The following is an 18,307-nucleotide window of genomic DNA, read 5'->3' on the forward strand; positions in this document are numbered from 1 at the left end:
GCTGCTTTGCGTGCGGGACTTTGCACGTGATCTAAACTTATCTAAACTTATCATGCCTAAACTTATCATGCCTAAACTGAGTTTAGGCATGATAAAAATGGTTATCACGCCTAAAGTCTTTAACTGGGTTATCACCGCTTTGTGAATCGAGCCCATAGAGTTAACTGATCAAGTGTGAGGGGAATTTCCCCTCTCCTCATGGCTCAGTCAGCCGTCAGTTTTGGTGTCAGTAAAGATTGAAAGTATTTTGCCAACAGTAAACAAAGAATTTACTTCTAAAACATATACACCAGTACTTAGCAGCACTTCCCGTTTCCAAGTCCTGTGTCAATTGAAAAAAATATGTGAATCGATAGTATTCCTTTAATAAAGCAGAAAAACACTGCTATACCAACTAGACTACTGCATACATAGGGCTTGATTCACTAAGACAAATAGCACGCCTTATCAGAGTTAACACACCTTATCAGAGTTAGCACATCTTATGGATGTTAACACGCCTTATCAGAGTTAACACATCTTATAAAAGTTAACACGCCTTATCAGACTAGCATAGCGAACACTATAATAATATAATAATAATATAATAATAATATTAATAATAATAATAATAATATATAATAATAATAATAATAATATATAATATAATAATAATAATAATAATTAATAATATATAATATAATACGAACATTTGTATAGCGCTTTTCTCCTGTCGGACTCAAAGCGCTCGAGAGCTGCAGCCACTGGGACGCGCTCAAGAGGCCACCCTGCAATGTTAGGGAGTCTTGCCTTGAACTCCTTACTGAATAGGTACTTGACCTAGCCAGGATTTGAACCCTGGTCTCCCATGTCAAAGGCAGAGCCCTTAACCAGTACACTATCCAGCCACTCGTCTTGCCCTGAGCCCCTGCGGGTCCAATCACTTTAAAGGACATTATCCTCGCACTTTGATTGGTCCAATAGGCTGCCTGTCAAGTGACAGGCAGCCTATTGGACCAAAGTGCGGGGATATTGTCCTTTAAAGTGATTGGACCCGCAGGGGCTCAGGGCAAGACGAGTGAAGCTCTCGTCATTGCCAATTAGCAGGCATAAGTTCATAGTGTTCGCTATGCTACTCTGATAAGGCGTGTTAACTCTGATAAGGTATGCTAACTCTGATAAGGCATGCTATTTGTCTTAGTGAATCAAGCCCATAGTAAAGTATCTTAAATAATAAAAATCTGTGTCACTACACAGTAGCCAACAGGACCGTGGGAAAGTGACAGGAAATAAGATGGAAGATCAGACTGAACTCTAAAGGGCAGAACTGACATTTCTTGTTTCAGGAAAACAGAAGTTTGCCTTCTCAAAACAGAAGGTATCTGCCATTATTCAGGTTGGAGTGAGCTCTGAGGTGTCCCACAATGCATCACTGCTGAATATGCAAATCATCTCTTGTTGTCCCTGTGAGCTAGCCACACCTCCAGAACCGCTGGAATGCAATGATGTGTCAGCTTGTTACAGAGCCACAATAATCCAACATGCATACAGACTGTTTCAGACTCATTAGTCATCATCAGTGCATGGCATGGGTTAATGGGGCTCTATGGGGTAGGACTTGAAACACCCAGGGTTGCAGACTACTTAGCAAGCTTATGGTGACCCAGAAGTCATTGGAGTGTGTAACGGGATACAATGGACCAAAAAGCCCTCTTACTAAAATGCTATGAAAAATAAGTTTCCCTTCTTAAAGGACATCCGAGGTGAAAAAAAAAGTATGAGATAAACAATTGTATATATCCTCCTTCTCCTAAAAGTTTTTTTTAGCTATTCCACAGTTTTATTTTATATTTAAATATAATTTTTAAGTTTTTACTGTTTCATTGTCTCTGCTCAATGACACATTCATTGAAGTATGCCAAAGCTAAAATCTAAAAACTATTGCCCTCTCATCTCTTTTCTGCTCCCAGAAGCCATTTTCGGCCAGAAAAATGTTTTATGGCTGTAATTCCTTATCAGTGAGGGTTACACTATAGTCCGACCCGGACAGAAACTCTAACTTGCATAACAGATTTTTACTCTTTCAGGCAGAGAAAGTAAAAAAGGAACACAGCATAGTTATTTGTGTGCTAGGCACTGTACATACACATGTCTATCTCATCATGTCACATGTCACCTCGGGTGTCCTTTAAAGGACAACTGTAGGGAGGCTGCCATATTTTTTTTCCTTTTGTGCAATGCCAGTTGCTTGGCTGTCCTGCTGATCCTATGTCTCTAATACTTTTAGCCATAGACCCTGAACAAGCATGCAGCAGATCAGGTGTTTCCGACAATAATGTCAGATCTGACAAGATTAGCTGCATGCTTGTTTCTGGTGTTATTCAGACACTACTGCAGCCAAATAGATCAGCAGGGCTGCCAGGCAACTGGTATTTCTTAAGAGGGAATAAATATGGCAGCCTCTATATACCTCTCGCTACAGTTGTCCTTTAAAACAGAAGGTATTTGCGATAATTCAGGTTGTAGTGAGCATATGATGTCTCTCACAATGAATCACTGCTGAATGAGTTCTGCTCCAATCAGTGGCGTAGCTAAGAAGCCATGGGCCCCAGTGCAAGTTTAGCATTGAGGCCCCCAAAGCATTCTATAGATAACAATAGATACAACACACCAAAACCAATCAAGGACAACCACAGTGTCAGAGGTGCAAGAAGGGGATAAGACACTGTGTGTTAATGAACACTACTATTCAAATAAATTATAGAAGTAAATATTATTAGCACAGGACCAACAAAGAGCCTATACTGTGGTTAAGGGTGGGCCCCGATGTGGTTGCTACCTCTGCACCCCCTATTGCTACGCCACTGGCTCCAATGAGTTCTGGTTCACTATGAGCTTCCTGGGTAGTCCGTAGTTCTCAGCACAGTGGCATAGTGGTTAGCGCTCTTGCCTTGCAAGCGCTGGGTCCCCGGTTCGAATCCCAGCCAGGTCAACATCTGCAAGGAGTTTGTATGGTGTCTGCGTGAGTTTCCCCTGGGTACTCCGGTTTCCTCCCACACCCCCAAAAACATACAGATAGGTTAATTGGCCCTAGACTACGATACATATACTACGCTAGACATAAGACTATGGTAGGGATTACATTGTGAGCCCCTCTGAGGGACGTTAGTGACAAGACAATATATTCTGTACAGTGCTGCGGAAGATGTCGGCACTATATAAATACTAAATAATAATAATTTCAAAACATAATTTTAACTGATGGCAAAACACAGTGGCTGCAGTTTCTATATAAATCCTCTAGATGGCACTGCAGCACAGTGCAATAACTACCTTACAGAGATAGCTACAGAACACCTTCATCTGAAAGTTTGTCCTCTTATGCCTGGTACACACATGCAAGTCCCGTCAGATTGTTTGTAGTGATGGGAATTCTGGCTCTTCTCGGAGAATCGGCTCTTCTGAATCGGCTCCCATTAAAGAGCCGGCTCTTACGGCTCTCAATCGGCTCTTCATTAAATATCACTGGACACCACTCAGAATCGGAGGAAAAGCCCTGCCCCTGTCTCCATGACAACTCCAGACTGCTTCTCTCATTTAGGCAATCCCTCCTGCTACTGCTCTGGCCTTGCCCTTATACACTCCTACAAGCTGCAAGAGGAGGACTACATCTCCCAGCATGCCTCAGAGCCCTTTATTACACAGCAAATCAGAGCTGTGTGGGGCGGCTGAGGCATCGGCTCTTTCAAAACTGAGAGCCGGCTCTTGTCGTTCACAGCAAAGAGCCGGCTCTTAGAGCCGGCTCGTTCGTGAACGACCCATCACTAATTGTTTGGTCATACGGATTCTTTTCAACAAGGCATATCAACTCCTGTTTCATAATGGGATTGATTTTGTATCGATCTGGAGCAGTTTGGACATGTACACATGATGCAACTTCCCATCACTAAACCATCGATCTGATGGGAAATTGCATCATTTGTACCAGGCATTCGAGGTTTCAGTCACACCACCCCCTACCACCCTCACCCCCGTCAATGTACTCCAATCCAATCTGTGCCTCTGTTGTATTCCAATCCCACAAGTTCCCCTATTGTAACCCAATACCCTCACTATTTTCCCGTCCTTTCTGTCCCTTTAGTATACTCCAATATTACCTCTACCTCTGCTGTGCCCCAATCCATAGCTCCAAACTGTCCCTCTTTTGGAGGGACAGTCCCTCTTTGGGAGCCCTGTCCCCCTGTCCCTCTTTCCTCCTCATTTGTCCCTCTTTCAGGACTTTGTCCCTGTTTCTATGTAAATATATATTTCTCTACTAAAAAATGTGTTTGGTTGACTGTAAACTTTATTCTTATCCTTTAAATTGATAAATTACTAATTTTAAAATGTTAATATGAAGGAAAATGAACCAGGATAGAAAGGATCAGTGTGGTTCGAATTATAAACCAACATATTTTTATTATGAAATCTTAATGGTATGGGTCACTAGGGGTGTGCCAGGGGCGTGGTTAGGGGGTGTGGCACAGGCATGGCTTAAGTGTCCCTCTTTCTCATCTCACAAAGTTGGGAGGTATGCCAATCTCCTCTGTCCTTCTACTTAACCTTAACCCTCATCTACACGATACAATTTTCCATCAGATAGACAGATCTGTTAGGGCTGGTTCAGACGGACGCTTGCAGAGCGTTTACTGCCAGCGTTCAGGGCTTGGTGTTAAACGCTCCCATTCAAGTGAATGGGAGCATTTGTACCAAGCTTTCAAGCGCGTTTACACAAACGCGGCATTTGGGTCCCGATTTTCCCTGGCGTTCGAGGAGCCCCTGGAAGCTACATGTAGCTTCCAGGGGAGGTTAACCGCGACGGGTAATGTTCCCCTACGGGAAGAAAAAACGCGACCGCATCCAAACGCACACGAACGCTGCTGAACGCGACGCCAGCAAACGCAACGCCTCCAAACGTCCGTCTGAACCAGCCCTTAAGGTGGCCAGTGGCCACACACCATACAATTTTTTTTTAAAGATCTGTTTAATTTAAGAATTGCAATCAATTTTTCTGATTGTAACTTTTCAAAAATATGACCAATGTACCACACACCTACAGTGATGTGAAAAACTATTTGCCCCCTTCCTGATTTCTTATTCTTTTGCATGTTTGTCACACTTAAATGTTTCTGCTCTTCAAAAAATGTTAACTATTAGTCAAAGATAAAATAATTGAACAAAAAATGCAGTTTTAAATGATGGTTTTTATTATTTAGTGAGAAAAAAAACCTCCAAATCTGCATGGCCCTGTGTGAAAAAGTGATTGCCCCCCTTGTTAAAAAATAACTTAACTGTGGTTTATCACACCTGAGTTCAATTTCTGTAGTCACCCCCAGGCCTGATTACTGCCACACCTGTTTCAATCAAGAAATCACTTAAATAGGAGCTATCTGACACAGAGAAGTAGACCAAAAGCACCTCAAAAGCTAGACCTCATGCCAAGATCCAAAGAAATTCAGGAACAAATGAGAACAAAAGTACTGTAATTGAGATCTATCAGTCTGGTAAAGGTTATAAAGCCATTTCTAAAGCTTTGGGACTCCAGCGAACCACAGTGAGAGCCATTATCCACAAATGGCAAAAACATGGAACAGTGATGAACCTTCCCAGGAGTGGCCGGCCGACCAAAATTACCCCAAGAGCGCAGAGAAAACTCAACCGAGAGGCCACAAAAGACCCCAGGACAACATCTAAAGAACTGCAGGCCTCACTTGCCTCAATGAAGGTCAGTGTTCACGACTCCACCATAAGAAAGAGACTGGGCAAAAACGGCCTGCATGGCAGATATCCAAGGCGCAAACCACTTTTAAGCAAAAAGAACATTAAGGCTCGTCTCAATTTTGCTAAAAAAACATCTCAATGATTGCCAAGACTTTTGGGAAAATACCTTATGGACCGACGAGACAAAAGTTGAACTTTTTGGAAGGTGCGTGTCCCGTTACATCTGGCGTAGAAGTAACACAGCATTTCAGCAAAAGAACAACATACCAACAGTAAAATATGGTGGTGGTAGTGTGATGGTCTGGGGTTGTTTTGCTGCTTCAGGACCTGGAAGGCTTGCTGTGATAGATGGAACCATGAATTCTACTGTCTACCAAAAAATCCTGAAGGAGAATGTCCGGCCATCTGTTCGTCAACTCAAGCTGAAGCGATCTTGGGTGCTGCAGCAGGACAATGACCCAAAACACACCAGCAAATCCACCTCTGAATAGCTGAAGAAAAACAAAATGAAGACTTTGGAGTGGCCTAGTCAAAGTCCTGACCTGAATCCTATTGAGATGTTGTGGCATGACCTTAAAAAGGCGGTTCATGCTAGAAAACCCTCAAATAAAGCTGAATTACAACAATTCTGCAAAGATGAGTGGGCCAAAATTCCTCCAGAGCGCTGTAAAAGACTTGTTGCAAGTTATCGCAAACGCCTGATTGCAGTTATTGCTGCTAAGGGTGGCCCAACCAGTTATTAGGTTCAGGGGGCAATTTCTTTTTCACACAGGGCCATGTAGGTTTTGAGTTTTTTTTCTCATTAAATAATAAAAACCATCATTTAAAACTGCATTTTGTGTTCAATTATGTTATCTTTGACTAATAGTTAACGGTTTTTGATGAGCAGAAACATTTAAGTGTAACAAACATGCAAAAGAATAAGAAATCAGGAAGGGGGCAAATAGTTTTTCACATCACTGTATGTTAAATTTTTCCTCAATTATGATAAAAATGATTGGAAACTCAGAGAAAATTGTTAGGGTGTGTATATTAATAAATTGTCAATCTAACACACACCATACAATCTTTAGAAAAATTAAAGACAAATTTCCAGCATTCCGGATAGATAAAAATCGAAAAACAAAACGTAAAATCCGATCGGATTTTTCAGTCGAATAAAAAAAAAAAAAAAAGCTTTCGATTTTGTTCAGCAGATTCGGTCATATTTATTGAATTGCCGTAAAACCGGATTATTTTATTGTATTTTATTGTATTGTGTGTGGCCACCTTTAGATTGATCTAATAAGAAATTGCATTGTGTGTAGACGTCCAAATTGTTTCAAATCAATTTCGCAATAGATTTTGCTTTGATCAGTACCCAAAATCTATTGCAAAATCTAACGCAATATGGTTGGAAATTATCTAATAGATCTGATCTGACGGAAAATTGTAACATGTGTTAGATGAGGCTTTAGGCACGTAACTGCGGTAATATTGTCGATATGGTCATGTGGTTTGCTCTCTTGCCACCTCCCACTGTATATATAACAGTCTCATATTACTCACATCCAATCAGCATGACGCAGATGGAGAAGATCTTCTCAGAGTTGGTGTTGGGCGAGACATTTCCGAACCCCACGCTGGTCAAGCTGCTGAAGGTGAAGTACAGAGCTGTGACGTATTTATCATTGATGGTCGGCCCAGATTTGACGAGGCTGTCATTGTACGGCTTCCTGATCTGCGTGCCCAATGAATACAGCCAGCCTATTGGTCGATATTCAGTGTCCAAGTGTTCCATGTGACCAATGGCATACCAGATGCAGGCCAGCCAATGAGCAATGAGGGCGAAAGTGCACATGAGAAGGAAGAGGACAGCTGCTCCATACTCAGAGTAACGGTCCAACTTACGGGCCACTCGTACCAAACGCAGGAGGCGGGCCGTCTTCAACAAACCAATCAGAGTGGTAGTCTGGGAAAATACAATAGGATACTAAGAAACCAGAACATGGCCAACAGAACAAGACAACAGGGGTACACCAAACAAAATCAAAGCAAATCAAAATAACAGAACGAGAGCGAAAAGTCACAAAGTCACATAATCCCCATACAGGTAACCACCCACCACCATTCGCTAACCCGAGGCCATTCTATTGCTTTCAGAGCCACTATTAACCCTGAAATACCACTAAATGACTTTCATCAGCCAATATTGCCTGTTCTCAAGCATTTTGAACCAAGATCACCGTGTGCCATGAATTTACTGACAGGAAGTGAGCTGTGTTCAGGAAGTTATCTCCCCCTTTAGGAACAAAATGTCATCCAATTTTACACACCTGGCCTGGGGCAAAGCTACCTAAGCCAAACAGTGAGTAATGTCCACGCTGGATCCACATTCCACAGTGGGTTGTCCATTCCTATCCTCATTCTCCCTGGTCCCTGTAATCACCACATGAAAAATGTGACTTTTGGCTAAAGTCATATTGTCAGACAGGAAGAGGCGGGCTTAGTGCGATATTTCCTCCTGTCACCCTCCCAGTCTCTCCTCTTAACCACTTGCCGACCGCGCACTCATAACGCGCGTTGGCAAAGTGGCAGCTGCAGGACCAGCGACGCAGTACTGCGTCGCCAGCTGCAGGCTAATTAATCAGGAAGCAGCCGCTCGCGCGAGCGGCTGCTTCCTGTCAATTCACGGCGGGGGGCTCCGTGAATAGCCTGCGGGCCGCCGATCGCGGCTCGCAGGCTAAATGTAAACACAAGCGGAAATAATCTGCTTTGTTTACATTGTACGGCGCTGCTGCGCAGCAGCGCCGTAAGGCAGATCGGCGATCCCCGGCCAATCAGCGGCCGGGGATCGCCGCCATGTGACAGGGGACAGCCTGTCACTGGCTGCACAGGACGGATAGCGTCCTGTGCAGCCCTGATCTCCGGGGGGGAGCAGGTAGGAGAGGGAGGGGGGAATTTCGCCGCGGAGGGGGGCTTTGAGGTGCCCCCCCCCCCCGCCAGCCACACGCAGGCAGGAGAGGTCGGACCCCCCCAGCACATCATCCCCCTAGTGGGGAAAAAAGCGGGGCAATCTGATCTCTCTGCCTGCTACCTGATCTGTGCTGGGGGCTGCAGAGCCCACCCAGCACAGATCACTAAACACAGCGCTGGTCCTTAAGGGGGGGTAAAGGGTGGGTCATCAAGTGGTTAAAGAGGAACTGTAACTAAGGATTAAACTTCACCCCAATCAGTAGCCAATACCCCTTTTCCCATGGGAAAACATTACCTTTTCTCGAATAGATTAGGGACAACTGTATGGCCAGTATCTCCCTCTGGGCATATGTATATCTATAAATAAAACAACCTTTTGGCCTAGAGCATTGTTAGGGGGTGTGGTTATAGATAATGGAAGTTGGTACTGTTTGGTTTTTTTTCATGTCTGCCAGTAGTAAAGATGATTATGTGCAGACTAATTATGGATAAAACAATATGAACAAACTACATGGCGAATATCAATCATTTCTTGATCTCTCTTCTATTTTGTATCTTCTCACTTTGCACATGTATTGATTTTTTTTTTTTTCCCTTTTCGCAAAAGCTCCCCTTTAAGACTACAGCCCACAAAGGCCAAGGTCCTTATGCATTTTTTGCACAGCTCACATTCATTGATGGGACTGAATCAGGAAAGGAGTGGTTCATCAAGTAAAACATGTTTCTCCATCTCCCAGTCGATCCTAAACACTGGCATGGATATGGCCGTCTAAGACTCTTTCTGCCTCAGAAAAACTTGACTCTAACCAAAATTCAAACTTTTCAAGCAGTGTTTACAGGGACCAGGGGAATGAGGAGAGGAACGGACAACAGTCACAGGTATGTGGGTCCAGCCTGAACATACCTCTGTATTTATGCTCGAATACAAGTCAACCTCGAGTATAAGTCGACTCCGATATTTGACCCTTCTAAGGTGGAATTTTTTACTGACTCAAGTATAAGTCTATCCAGCAAAGTTAATGGCTGCACTTGGGGACCAGGAATAATTAATAGCTGCACTTTGGGACCAGGAGGGGTTAATGACTGCACTGCATACAGTATTGCATTTATTAACCCCTCCTGGCCCTAAAGTGCAGCCAATACCTCCTCCAGATCCCCAAGTGCAGCAATTATTCACTCCCCTTCCTACAGCCCAGTATTCTTTCCCCGGACAATTGCTTGTTAATCGTTGTGGCCAGGACTTTCAGACCTGTGCTTTCTTGGCATTTCCTTTATCAAAAAAGGATCACTTACCACTGGGTAAATTGCTGACACTGGGAATGTCACTATTAGTACACACATTACTCAGTGGTGCTCGTGACTCGTGTATAGACCCTTATACTTTTATTTAGTGAACTCGACCTAAATTTCTAGACTTATAGTCGAGTATATACAGTACCTCAGGTAGCTTTGCCTCAGGTCAGGTGTCCTTTAAAGGACTTCAAGTGAATCTTAATTTTTGTTAAAAATTGCAATAAACGCAGAGCATGGAAATGTGGTATTTTACCTTGATGGGGCAGCTACACACAGTAACAATAATTGTGTGAAAGTGGCAGTTTGCGCACATCTGCAGGTGGTGGGTGGTTTATTTATTTTTAAAGGGATCTGAACCTGCAAAAAAAACACTTGCAAAACATAGAAAAATTCAAGAAGGAAATACACACACAATTCAGTTTATACACATCGTCCCTCTGATAATCTGAACTCGGGCCGATGGAGTCAGCTATTCCCATAGGCCCAACAGATTGGAGGTCTCTTTCTTTTGGCATTCAGATGGTTTAGATCAGCCTTTCTCAACCTTTTTACCCTGGAGGAACCCTGCACATAACTTTTGGATCTCAAGGAACCCCTGCAAACAATTTTTTAATCTCGAGGAACCCCTGCATTTATTTTTCCGGAGGCATGGTCTTTAAAAGTAGGGGAGGCTATGAATTTCCCTTACTACTATTACACTGCCACTCATTATACTGTGCTCATTATTATTCTGACCCCAATTTAGTGCTTCTTTTTACCGTACCCACTATTATAATGTGCTCTATTATACTTCCTCCACGATGGGGGAAAATGCCAAGGAACCCCTGCAGAGTGCTCAAGGAACCCTGGTTGAGAAAGCCTGGTTTAGATGTTTTGGTTTTTAGATGACCACCATGGCGCACAATCCACTGTTTTATGTGCATCATAAATGGCAGCTTCCATAATGAACATTATTGCAGTTCTCACAGACACCACCAGCAGAGCCACTACTGAACGGTGGTAACCTGTGGCTCCTGAGCCAGGTTAGAACTACAGCTCCCAACATGCTTTGTCCCGTGACTCCTTTGCGGTGGCTCTTGAAACAATGTGTATAGACATTTGAGTTCCTGTACAGGGTAATAATAATATGCAGGATTTTCTCATTCCTGTAATTACACACAGCAGCCCACACATTGTATCCAGAGATGACAGCAGCCTACAGAAGGTACTTTACCTCTTTTCTGTTCTTTGGACTTTCCTCGATCCTCTTCCTTAACTTGAAAGAAAAACATTGTGCATTGAATCTCTGACCAATCGTTGTCTTCCAGACAGACCCCTCTATTGTTCCTACAGACATACCCTCCTAATGTCCCTCCACACACACCCTCCTAATGTCCCTCCACACACACCCTCCTAATGTCCCTCCACACACACCCTCCTAATGTCCCTCCACACACACCCTCCTAATGTCCCTCCACACACACCCTCCTAATGTCCCACCACACACACCCTCCTAATGTCCCACCACACACACCCTCCTGAAGTTCCTCCACACACATCCTCCTGAAGTTCCTCCACCCCCCACCCCCCCATGTTCCTCCACACATGCATCCTCCTAATGTTCCCTAACACCCCCCCCCCCCCCTTCCCTTCCAAATGCTCCTTTAGACACATCCGCCTAATAATCTTCTACATATAACCCCAAAACATCTCTCTACACACATCCTCCTACACTCACTCTACACTCACTCACCTAATGTTCCTTCAAACACACTCCCCTAATGTCCCTCCACACAAAGCCTCCTGAAGGTTCTCCACACACCCCCCCCCCTAATGTTCCTACACATACACATCCTCCTAATACTCTTCTACATATAACTCCAAAACATCTCTCTACACACAGCTATTAATCTTCTGCCCATACACATATCTTATGGACATAAACCTCATACACACTACATAGTAATTGGCTGAGGTGGCCAGTCAGTGCCGCCTCAGCTAAGAATCTGGCATGTATACCGCGGCCCAGATCTTCCCTAATATTCCTCTAGACACATCTTCCTAATAATCTTCTAGACATACCTTCCTAACATAGCTACCATAATAATAGTCATCTAATAGTTTTCTTGATACACTATAGACAGCTTGAAAGAAAGGGGGAGAACCGAGAGCCCAATATGGTGTAGTATGTTAATGAGGTGATGTCTGATGCAAACACACACAATGGTTATACTCACAAGGACGGGTCGCCTCCAAGGCAACCACTAGATAAGCAGGCAGGGAGAATTGTAACCTGACCCCGCTCAGGGTTAAGAAGTCGCTCTCTGTAGATAGAAGGAAATGGGGATACACCCCTCCACTGAAGGTGGACTACACAATTATGTGGTATAACAACAGAGGCGCCAAGTAGAGTAAAATTAGTTAAAATTGTTAAAAAGGGGGAAGTAGGTGGATTCACCTCCCTTCTGAAAAAATGGCCAGACAACGGGCAGGTTACTTCAAGTTTAAAGTAACATTTATTATGAGCTCCAAAAGTGCAACGCGTTTCACGGGTAACAGTCCTGCTTCTTCAGGCAAACAATTTTTGGAGGGAGCAAAGCCGGGTCAAGAGCGCGTTTCACGAGTAAGAGTCCCTCTTCTTCAAGCAAACAATTTTTGGAGGGAGCCTCTGTGGCGCTATATCTGGCTTTTGACCCGACTTTGTTCCCTTCAAAAATTGTTTGCCTGAAGAAGCGGGACTGTTACCCGTGAAACGCGTTGCACTTTTGGAGCTCATAATTAATGTTACTTTCAACTTGAAGTAACCTGCCCGTTGTCTGGCCATTTTTTCAGAAGGGAGGCGAGTCCACCCACTTCCCCCTTTTTAACAATTTTAACTAATTTTACTCTACTTGGCGCCTTTGTTGTTATACCACATAATCCCTCTAGACACATCCTCCTAATAGTCTTCTAGATAGAGAATCCTAATAGTCCTCTAGACACACTTCCTAATACCGACTTCTAGACATAACCTCCTAACAGTCCTCTAGACACATCTTCCTAATTACCTCTTCTAGACATAACCTCCTAACTGTCCTCTAGACACATCTTCCTAATAACGTCTTCTAGACATAACCTCCTAACAGTCCTCTACACACATCTTCCTAATAACGTCTTCTAGACATAACCTCCTAATAGTCCTCTACACACATCTTCCTAATAACGTCTTCTAGACATAACCTCCTAACAGTCCTCTAGACACATCTTCCTAATAACGTCTTCTAGACATAACCTCCTAACAGTCCTCTAGACACATCTTCCTAATAACGTCTTCTAGACATAACCTCCTAATAGTCCTCTACACACATCTTCCTAATAGTCTTCTAGACATAACCTCCTAACAGTCCTCTAGACACATCTTCCTAATAACGTCTTCTAGACATAACCTCCTAACAGTCCTCTAGACACATCTTCCTAATAACGTCTTCTAGACATAACCTCCTAACAGTCCTCTAGACACATCTTCCTAATAACGTCTTCTAGACATAACCTCCTAACAGTCCTCTAGACACATCTTCCTAATAACGTCTTCTAGACATAACCTCCTAACAGTCCTCTAGACACATCTTCCTAATAACGTCCTCTAGACATAACCTCCTAACAGTCCTCTACACACATCTTCCTAATAACGTCTTCTAGACATAACGTCCTAACAGTCCTCTAGACACATTTCCTAATACTTCTAGACATGGCCTTTTAACAGTCCTCTAGACACATCTTTATAATAATATTCTAGACATTAGAATACTCCTTTCAACACATCTTCCTATAAATCTTATAGACATAGCATCCTAGTAAACGTACAGATATATCCCCATAATATCCCTCTAGATACATTCTCCTTCCAGACATAAGCCCCATACACATCCCACATGGGTCTTGGCTGAGGCAGCCAGTTGGTGCTATTTCACCTTAAGACACACCGTCATAAAATGATCCTAGACACAACTTTCTAATATTCTCCAAGCTACAGCCTCCTAATATCCCCCCTCCCCCAGTACACCCCCATAAATTCCCCCAAATGCCCCTCACCTTATATTTCCCTTCTTCTACCTGCTCCTCATCCTAGTCTTCCTCACACACCTCATACATGTACATGTAGCATGCACGCACATACAGTGAAAACACTACAGAAGCTGAATCTGGTCAGCCCACCATGACTCCATATTTCACAATCATGCTTCCGTGCAGCTGGCAGAGAAGAAGCAGGTGTGGAAGCCGGTGAACAGGCGCAAAAGATAAGTAGGGGGGGGGGGGGGGGAAGACACCGAGAGCCCAATAGTGCAGTATGTTATGAAAAATGGAAGGAAAGTAGTATAATGAGATTTATACTCACAAACACGGGTTACCCTCCAGGTAACCACTGTATAGGCAGGTGAGGAGATTAGACCTGTCCCCACTCAGGATTAAGAAGTCGCTCTCTGTAGTTCAGAAGAAAAAGGGGGCCAATACCCCTCCACCAGGGGTGGACAAATTGTGTAGCAAGAGTACAGAGGCGCCAGTAGTATAAAACAGATAAAAGTTTTAAAATTGGGGAGGTGATAGGTGGATTTGCCTCTCCCAGAGTAAACACAAGATAATGTTGAGTTTTCAATACAAAAAGATTTTAATCATACACTCCAATAGTTTGCAACGCGTTTCGCGGGTTCAACCCACTTCATCAGGCTATGGAGCGGAGTATAACACTTGTATGTAGGATTCGTCAGCTTACAGAGGTGCTAAGCTGACGAATCCTACATACAAGTGTTATACTCCGTTCCATAGCCTGATGAAGTGGGTTGAACCCGCGAAACGCGTTGCAAACTATTGGAGTGTATGATTAAAATCTTTTTGTGTTGAAAACTCAACATTATCTTGTGTTTACTCTGGGAGAGGCGAATCCACCTATCACCTCCCCAATTTTAAAACTTTTATCTGTTTTATACTACTGGCGCCTCTGTACTCCTGAGGCGCAAAAGATAACTGCAGTTCCAGCTGCTCTGAGCATACGTGTCCATTCCTCAATGTGTGCAATGCATTACATGTAGGCTATAACACAGTGCCCCCTTCAGGCCATTTTCCTTCATCCAGGTCTAACTCCAGGATAACTCTACCCAAAATATACATTTTAGTGGCAATAGGTTATCATGGCAGCTTTTGTCTCATCCTCTCAGGGCTGATTCACACTACAGGAGCTTTTTAAACACTAGCGAGTTTAGAAGCTCTTGCTAATGCAATGCTATGGGGGATCTTTACAAAAACATATCACTCTAGTGTGAACACACACATAGGGTAACATTCGCAAGTGGTTTTAAAGGGAACCTGAAGGGAAGAAAATTATTTAAAATAAACACGACATAGCTGCAAATGAATATTACATACTAACCTCACTGTCAGTTCCTCTCAGAAGCTCACCATTTTCTTCTTACAGTGATCCCTTCCAGTTCTGACAATATTTTGTCAGAACTGAAATATACCAGTAGCTGTTAGTTATAAATCAGAGGCTATCAGTTAAAACTGAATGTGCAAGGTAATGTCCATGTTTCCTTATGGCTCAAGTGGGTGATATGACAGTTTAACAGTGTGCTGACCAGGAAGCAGTTATGGGGTAATGGCCATTTTTAAAATGGAGGATGGAGAAGACCATTGATCACAGTGGACAAACGGGACGCAGGAGAGGAGAAAGAGATGGATGAGTAGACTACACAGGAGGTAAGTATGACCAGTGTATGGTTATTTTGACTTTTTATTTTCAGTTCAGGTTCTCTTTAAAAATCACAAAGCGCTTAGAAAAGCTCTTGTAGGGCTTGTTCACACTTTCCTGTTTGCTGATTTTTTTTAAGCGCTGGAGATTTTGCAAATCGCCCTAAAAGCGCTTGTGTAATGATTTCCTATGACAGTGTTCACAACATGTAAGTGTTTCGATTTTATTGAATTCGCAATTGCGTTACTTGTACCATTTTCTGAGCGCTTTGGCTCAATGTAAGGTATAGGGAAATCGCAAAGCGCTTGAAAAACCGCTTTGTATAGCGCTTCTATGAATAAATATATTGCATTTATTCATTTCCAGGTTAAAGAGAACCCGAGGCGAGGTTCTGGGAATGAAATCCCCATACAGAGGCTGGGTCTGCCTATAGAGCCCAGCCTCTGTTGCAATTTATATTCCCCCTGCGCTGAGCGAGACCCCATAATTCACAGCCGCGCTGTGCGGCTGTGTTTACTTTTGTAACGTCAGTCTCCGCTCTCCCCCGCCTCCTGCAGCGCTCCGGTCCCCGCCCGCGTCCCATCCCTCCAATCAGCGAAGGAGGGAAGGGACGTGGGCGGGGACCAGAGCGATGCAGGAGGCGGGGGAGAGCAGAGACTGGCATTACAAAGGTAAACTCAGCCGCTGCTGATACGCTCAGTGTCGGCAGCGCGGCTGTGCATTATGGGGTTTCGCTCAGCGTAGGGGAATCTAAATAGCAACAGAGGCTGGGCTCTATAAGCAGACCAAGCCTCTGTATGGGGATTTTATTGTTAGAACCTCGCCTCGGGTTCTCTTTAAAGAGTCCACTTCCCGACTGAGGTCAAGAAGTGTAAAAAATAATCGCTGAGCAAAAGCGCTTATAAAAACATTTTTCTAAGTGCAAATTGCAGGGGAAAGCTCTTAAAAAATCACAGTATAAATCGCTCAGCGCTTGCGATAGCGATGGCGATTTATATTGTGAACAAGGCTGTAGTGTGAATTACCCATCACACAGTGATATCCCTGCAGTAGACAGGGGCCCATATGCAATTCACTTTTTCTCATGAGTTTTTTACTAGGTGATATTTTTAAACTTGTCAATAAAATGCCCGTTAAGCCACCAGCAAGCAAGAAAATACTTTTTCACCTACTTTTTGGTACTTTTACAAAATGCTGAAAATTTATTTTGAAAACACGTTGAAAAATTATCTCCTAGGAGAAAACTCGGGTGCAGAAGTGAATTGCATATGGGCCTGTGTCTCTTTCATTCTCACAATGGTTACATTTCCCAGAAGTAGTTGGAGGCTGGTTTCACACTGTAAATTGGCTGTAGCAATGCGGTGCGTCGTGCACCAAAAACAGGCTTTCAGGGAACACCATGTTAGTACATGGTGTCCCCCGCCTGGCATTCTGCCAAGCAGGAAGTGACGCGCACTGGTGGTCACTTCCTGCTTCTGGCATGAGGAAGTGCACGGAAGCGTATTGTAAAAATAAGCTTCCGCACATGCACCCTACGACGCCAACTTCTTAAAAGAAGCCTGCGTCACCATAGACTAACATGACTTCCGGGCCGCAGGAGCCGCACGGTAACGTAAGTATGCCCTAGCGTTAAATTAGGCCCTTCCGGTGCAGCGTACCACAACGTGGGAAGTATGAACTTCCCCATAGACTTTCATTAGGCTGCGGTAGCAATACGTCAATTTGACGCACCGCCCCAGTGTTAGAGGGTCCTGGGCCTCTACATCAATGGTGAGACTTCACTACAATGGTTTGTGTCTCCAGCCCTCCCATAATGGCGGCATTACCCTGCAGTAGTTTGTATTTCCTCTTCTCCCACAGTTCTGAATTTTCCTTGCACTAATTTGTGTCTCCTTCCCTCCCACAATGGTGAGATTTCCCTGCAGTAGTTTATGTCCCCTCCAACAATAATGAGACCTCCCTATTGCAGTTTGTGTCTACTACCCCTCTACAATGGAGACATCCTCCTGCAGTAGTTTGTGTCTCCTAGCATCCCACAATGGTGAGCTTTCCCTGCAGTAGTTTATGTCCCCTCCCCTCCCACAATAATGAGACCTCCCTATTGCAGTTTGTGTCTTTTCCTGTCCCACAAAGGCAAGATATCCCTGCAGTAGTTTGTGTCTCCTCTTCTCCCACAGGTAAGCCTTCCATGCAGTACTTTTCAGGGCCAAGGAGTTGGAGTAATTTTTGGATACCTGGAGTCGGAGTTGGAGGTTTCATAAACTGAGGGGTCGGAGTAAGGAGTATTTTTGTACCAACTCCACAGCCCAGGTTAGTATTAGACTGGGCAGTTGGAGTCGAGCAGTTGGAGTAATTTTGGGGTACCTGTAGTTGGTGGTTTCATAAACTGAGGAGTCGAAGTCGGATGATTTTTATACCGACTCCCACAGCCCTGGTAATTTGCTTAGTAAATACAGGAGGTGAGCAGCTCTCAGGGAGATCTCACCCCTAGAGCCCCTAATAGTCGTGAGACCCCAGCAGCTTGCCAAAAGTCAAAAATTGATCAAGTGCCAATTTTAGGTAGAGTTAAACTTTAAATATGAGTAATCATTTATGGAAAAGTGGAGGAAAGCATGACGA

The 18,307-nt window shown here is 43.8% G+C and overlaps 1 protein-coding gene across 4 annotated transcripts in view; it reads right to left on the bottom strand.

Moving 5' to 3' along the window:
* KCNH2 (potassium voltage-gated channel subfamily H member 2) overlaps window positions 1-18,307 on the bottom strand; it is a 380,786-nt gene that overhangs the window by 19,043 nt on the left and 343,436 nt on the right. For 3 of the 4 annotated variants that reach the window (XM_068235401.1, XM_068235398.1, XM_068235400.1), the window contains 2 exons: window positions 11,201-11,242; window positions 7,288-7,690 (listed from right to left, as the gene is read on the bottom strand). In XM_068235401.1, coding sequence (XP_068091502.1) covers window positions 7,288-7,690; window positions 11,201-11,242 — 445 coding nt within the window. The remainder of the gene's footprint in view (window positions 1-7,287; window positions 7,691-11,200; window positions 11,243-18,307) is intronic. The other variant, XM_068235399.1, reaches the window with a different exon arrangement.

The sequence above is a fragment of the Hyperolius riggenbachi genome, chromosome 5, assembly GCF_040937935.1.
Source record: "Hyperolius riggenbachi isolate aHypRig1 chromosome 5, aHypRig1.pri, whole genome shotgun sequence".
NCBI classification, from domain to species: domain Eukaryota; kingdom Metazoa; phylum Chordata; class Amphibia; order Anura; family Hyperoliidae; genus Hyperolius; species Hyperolius riggenbachi.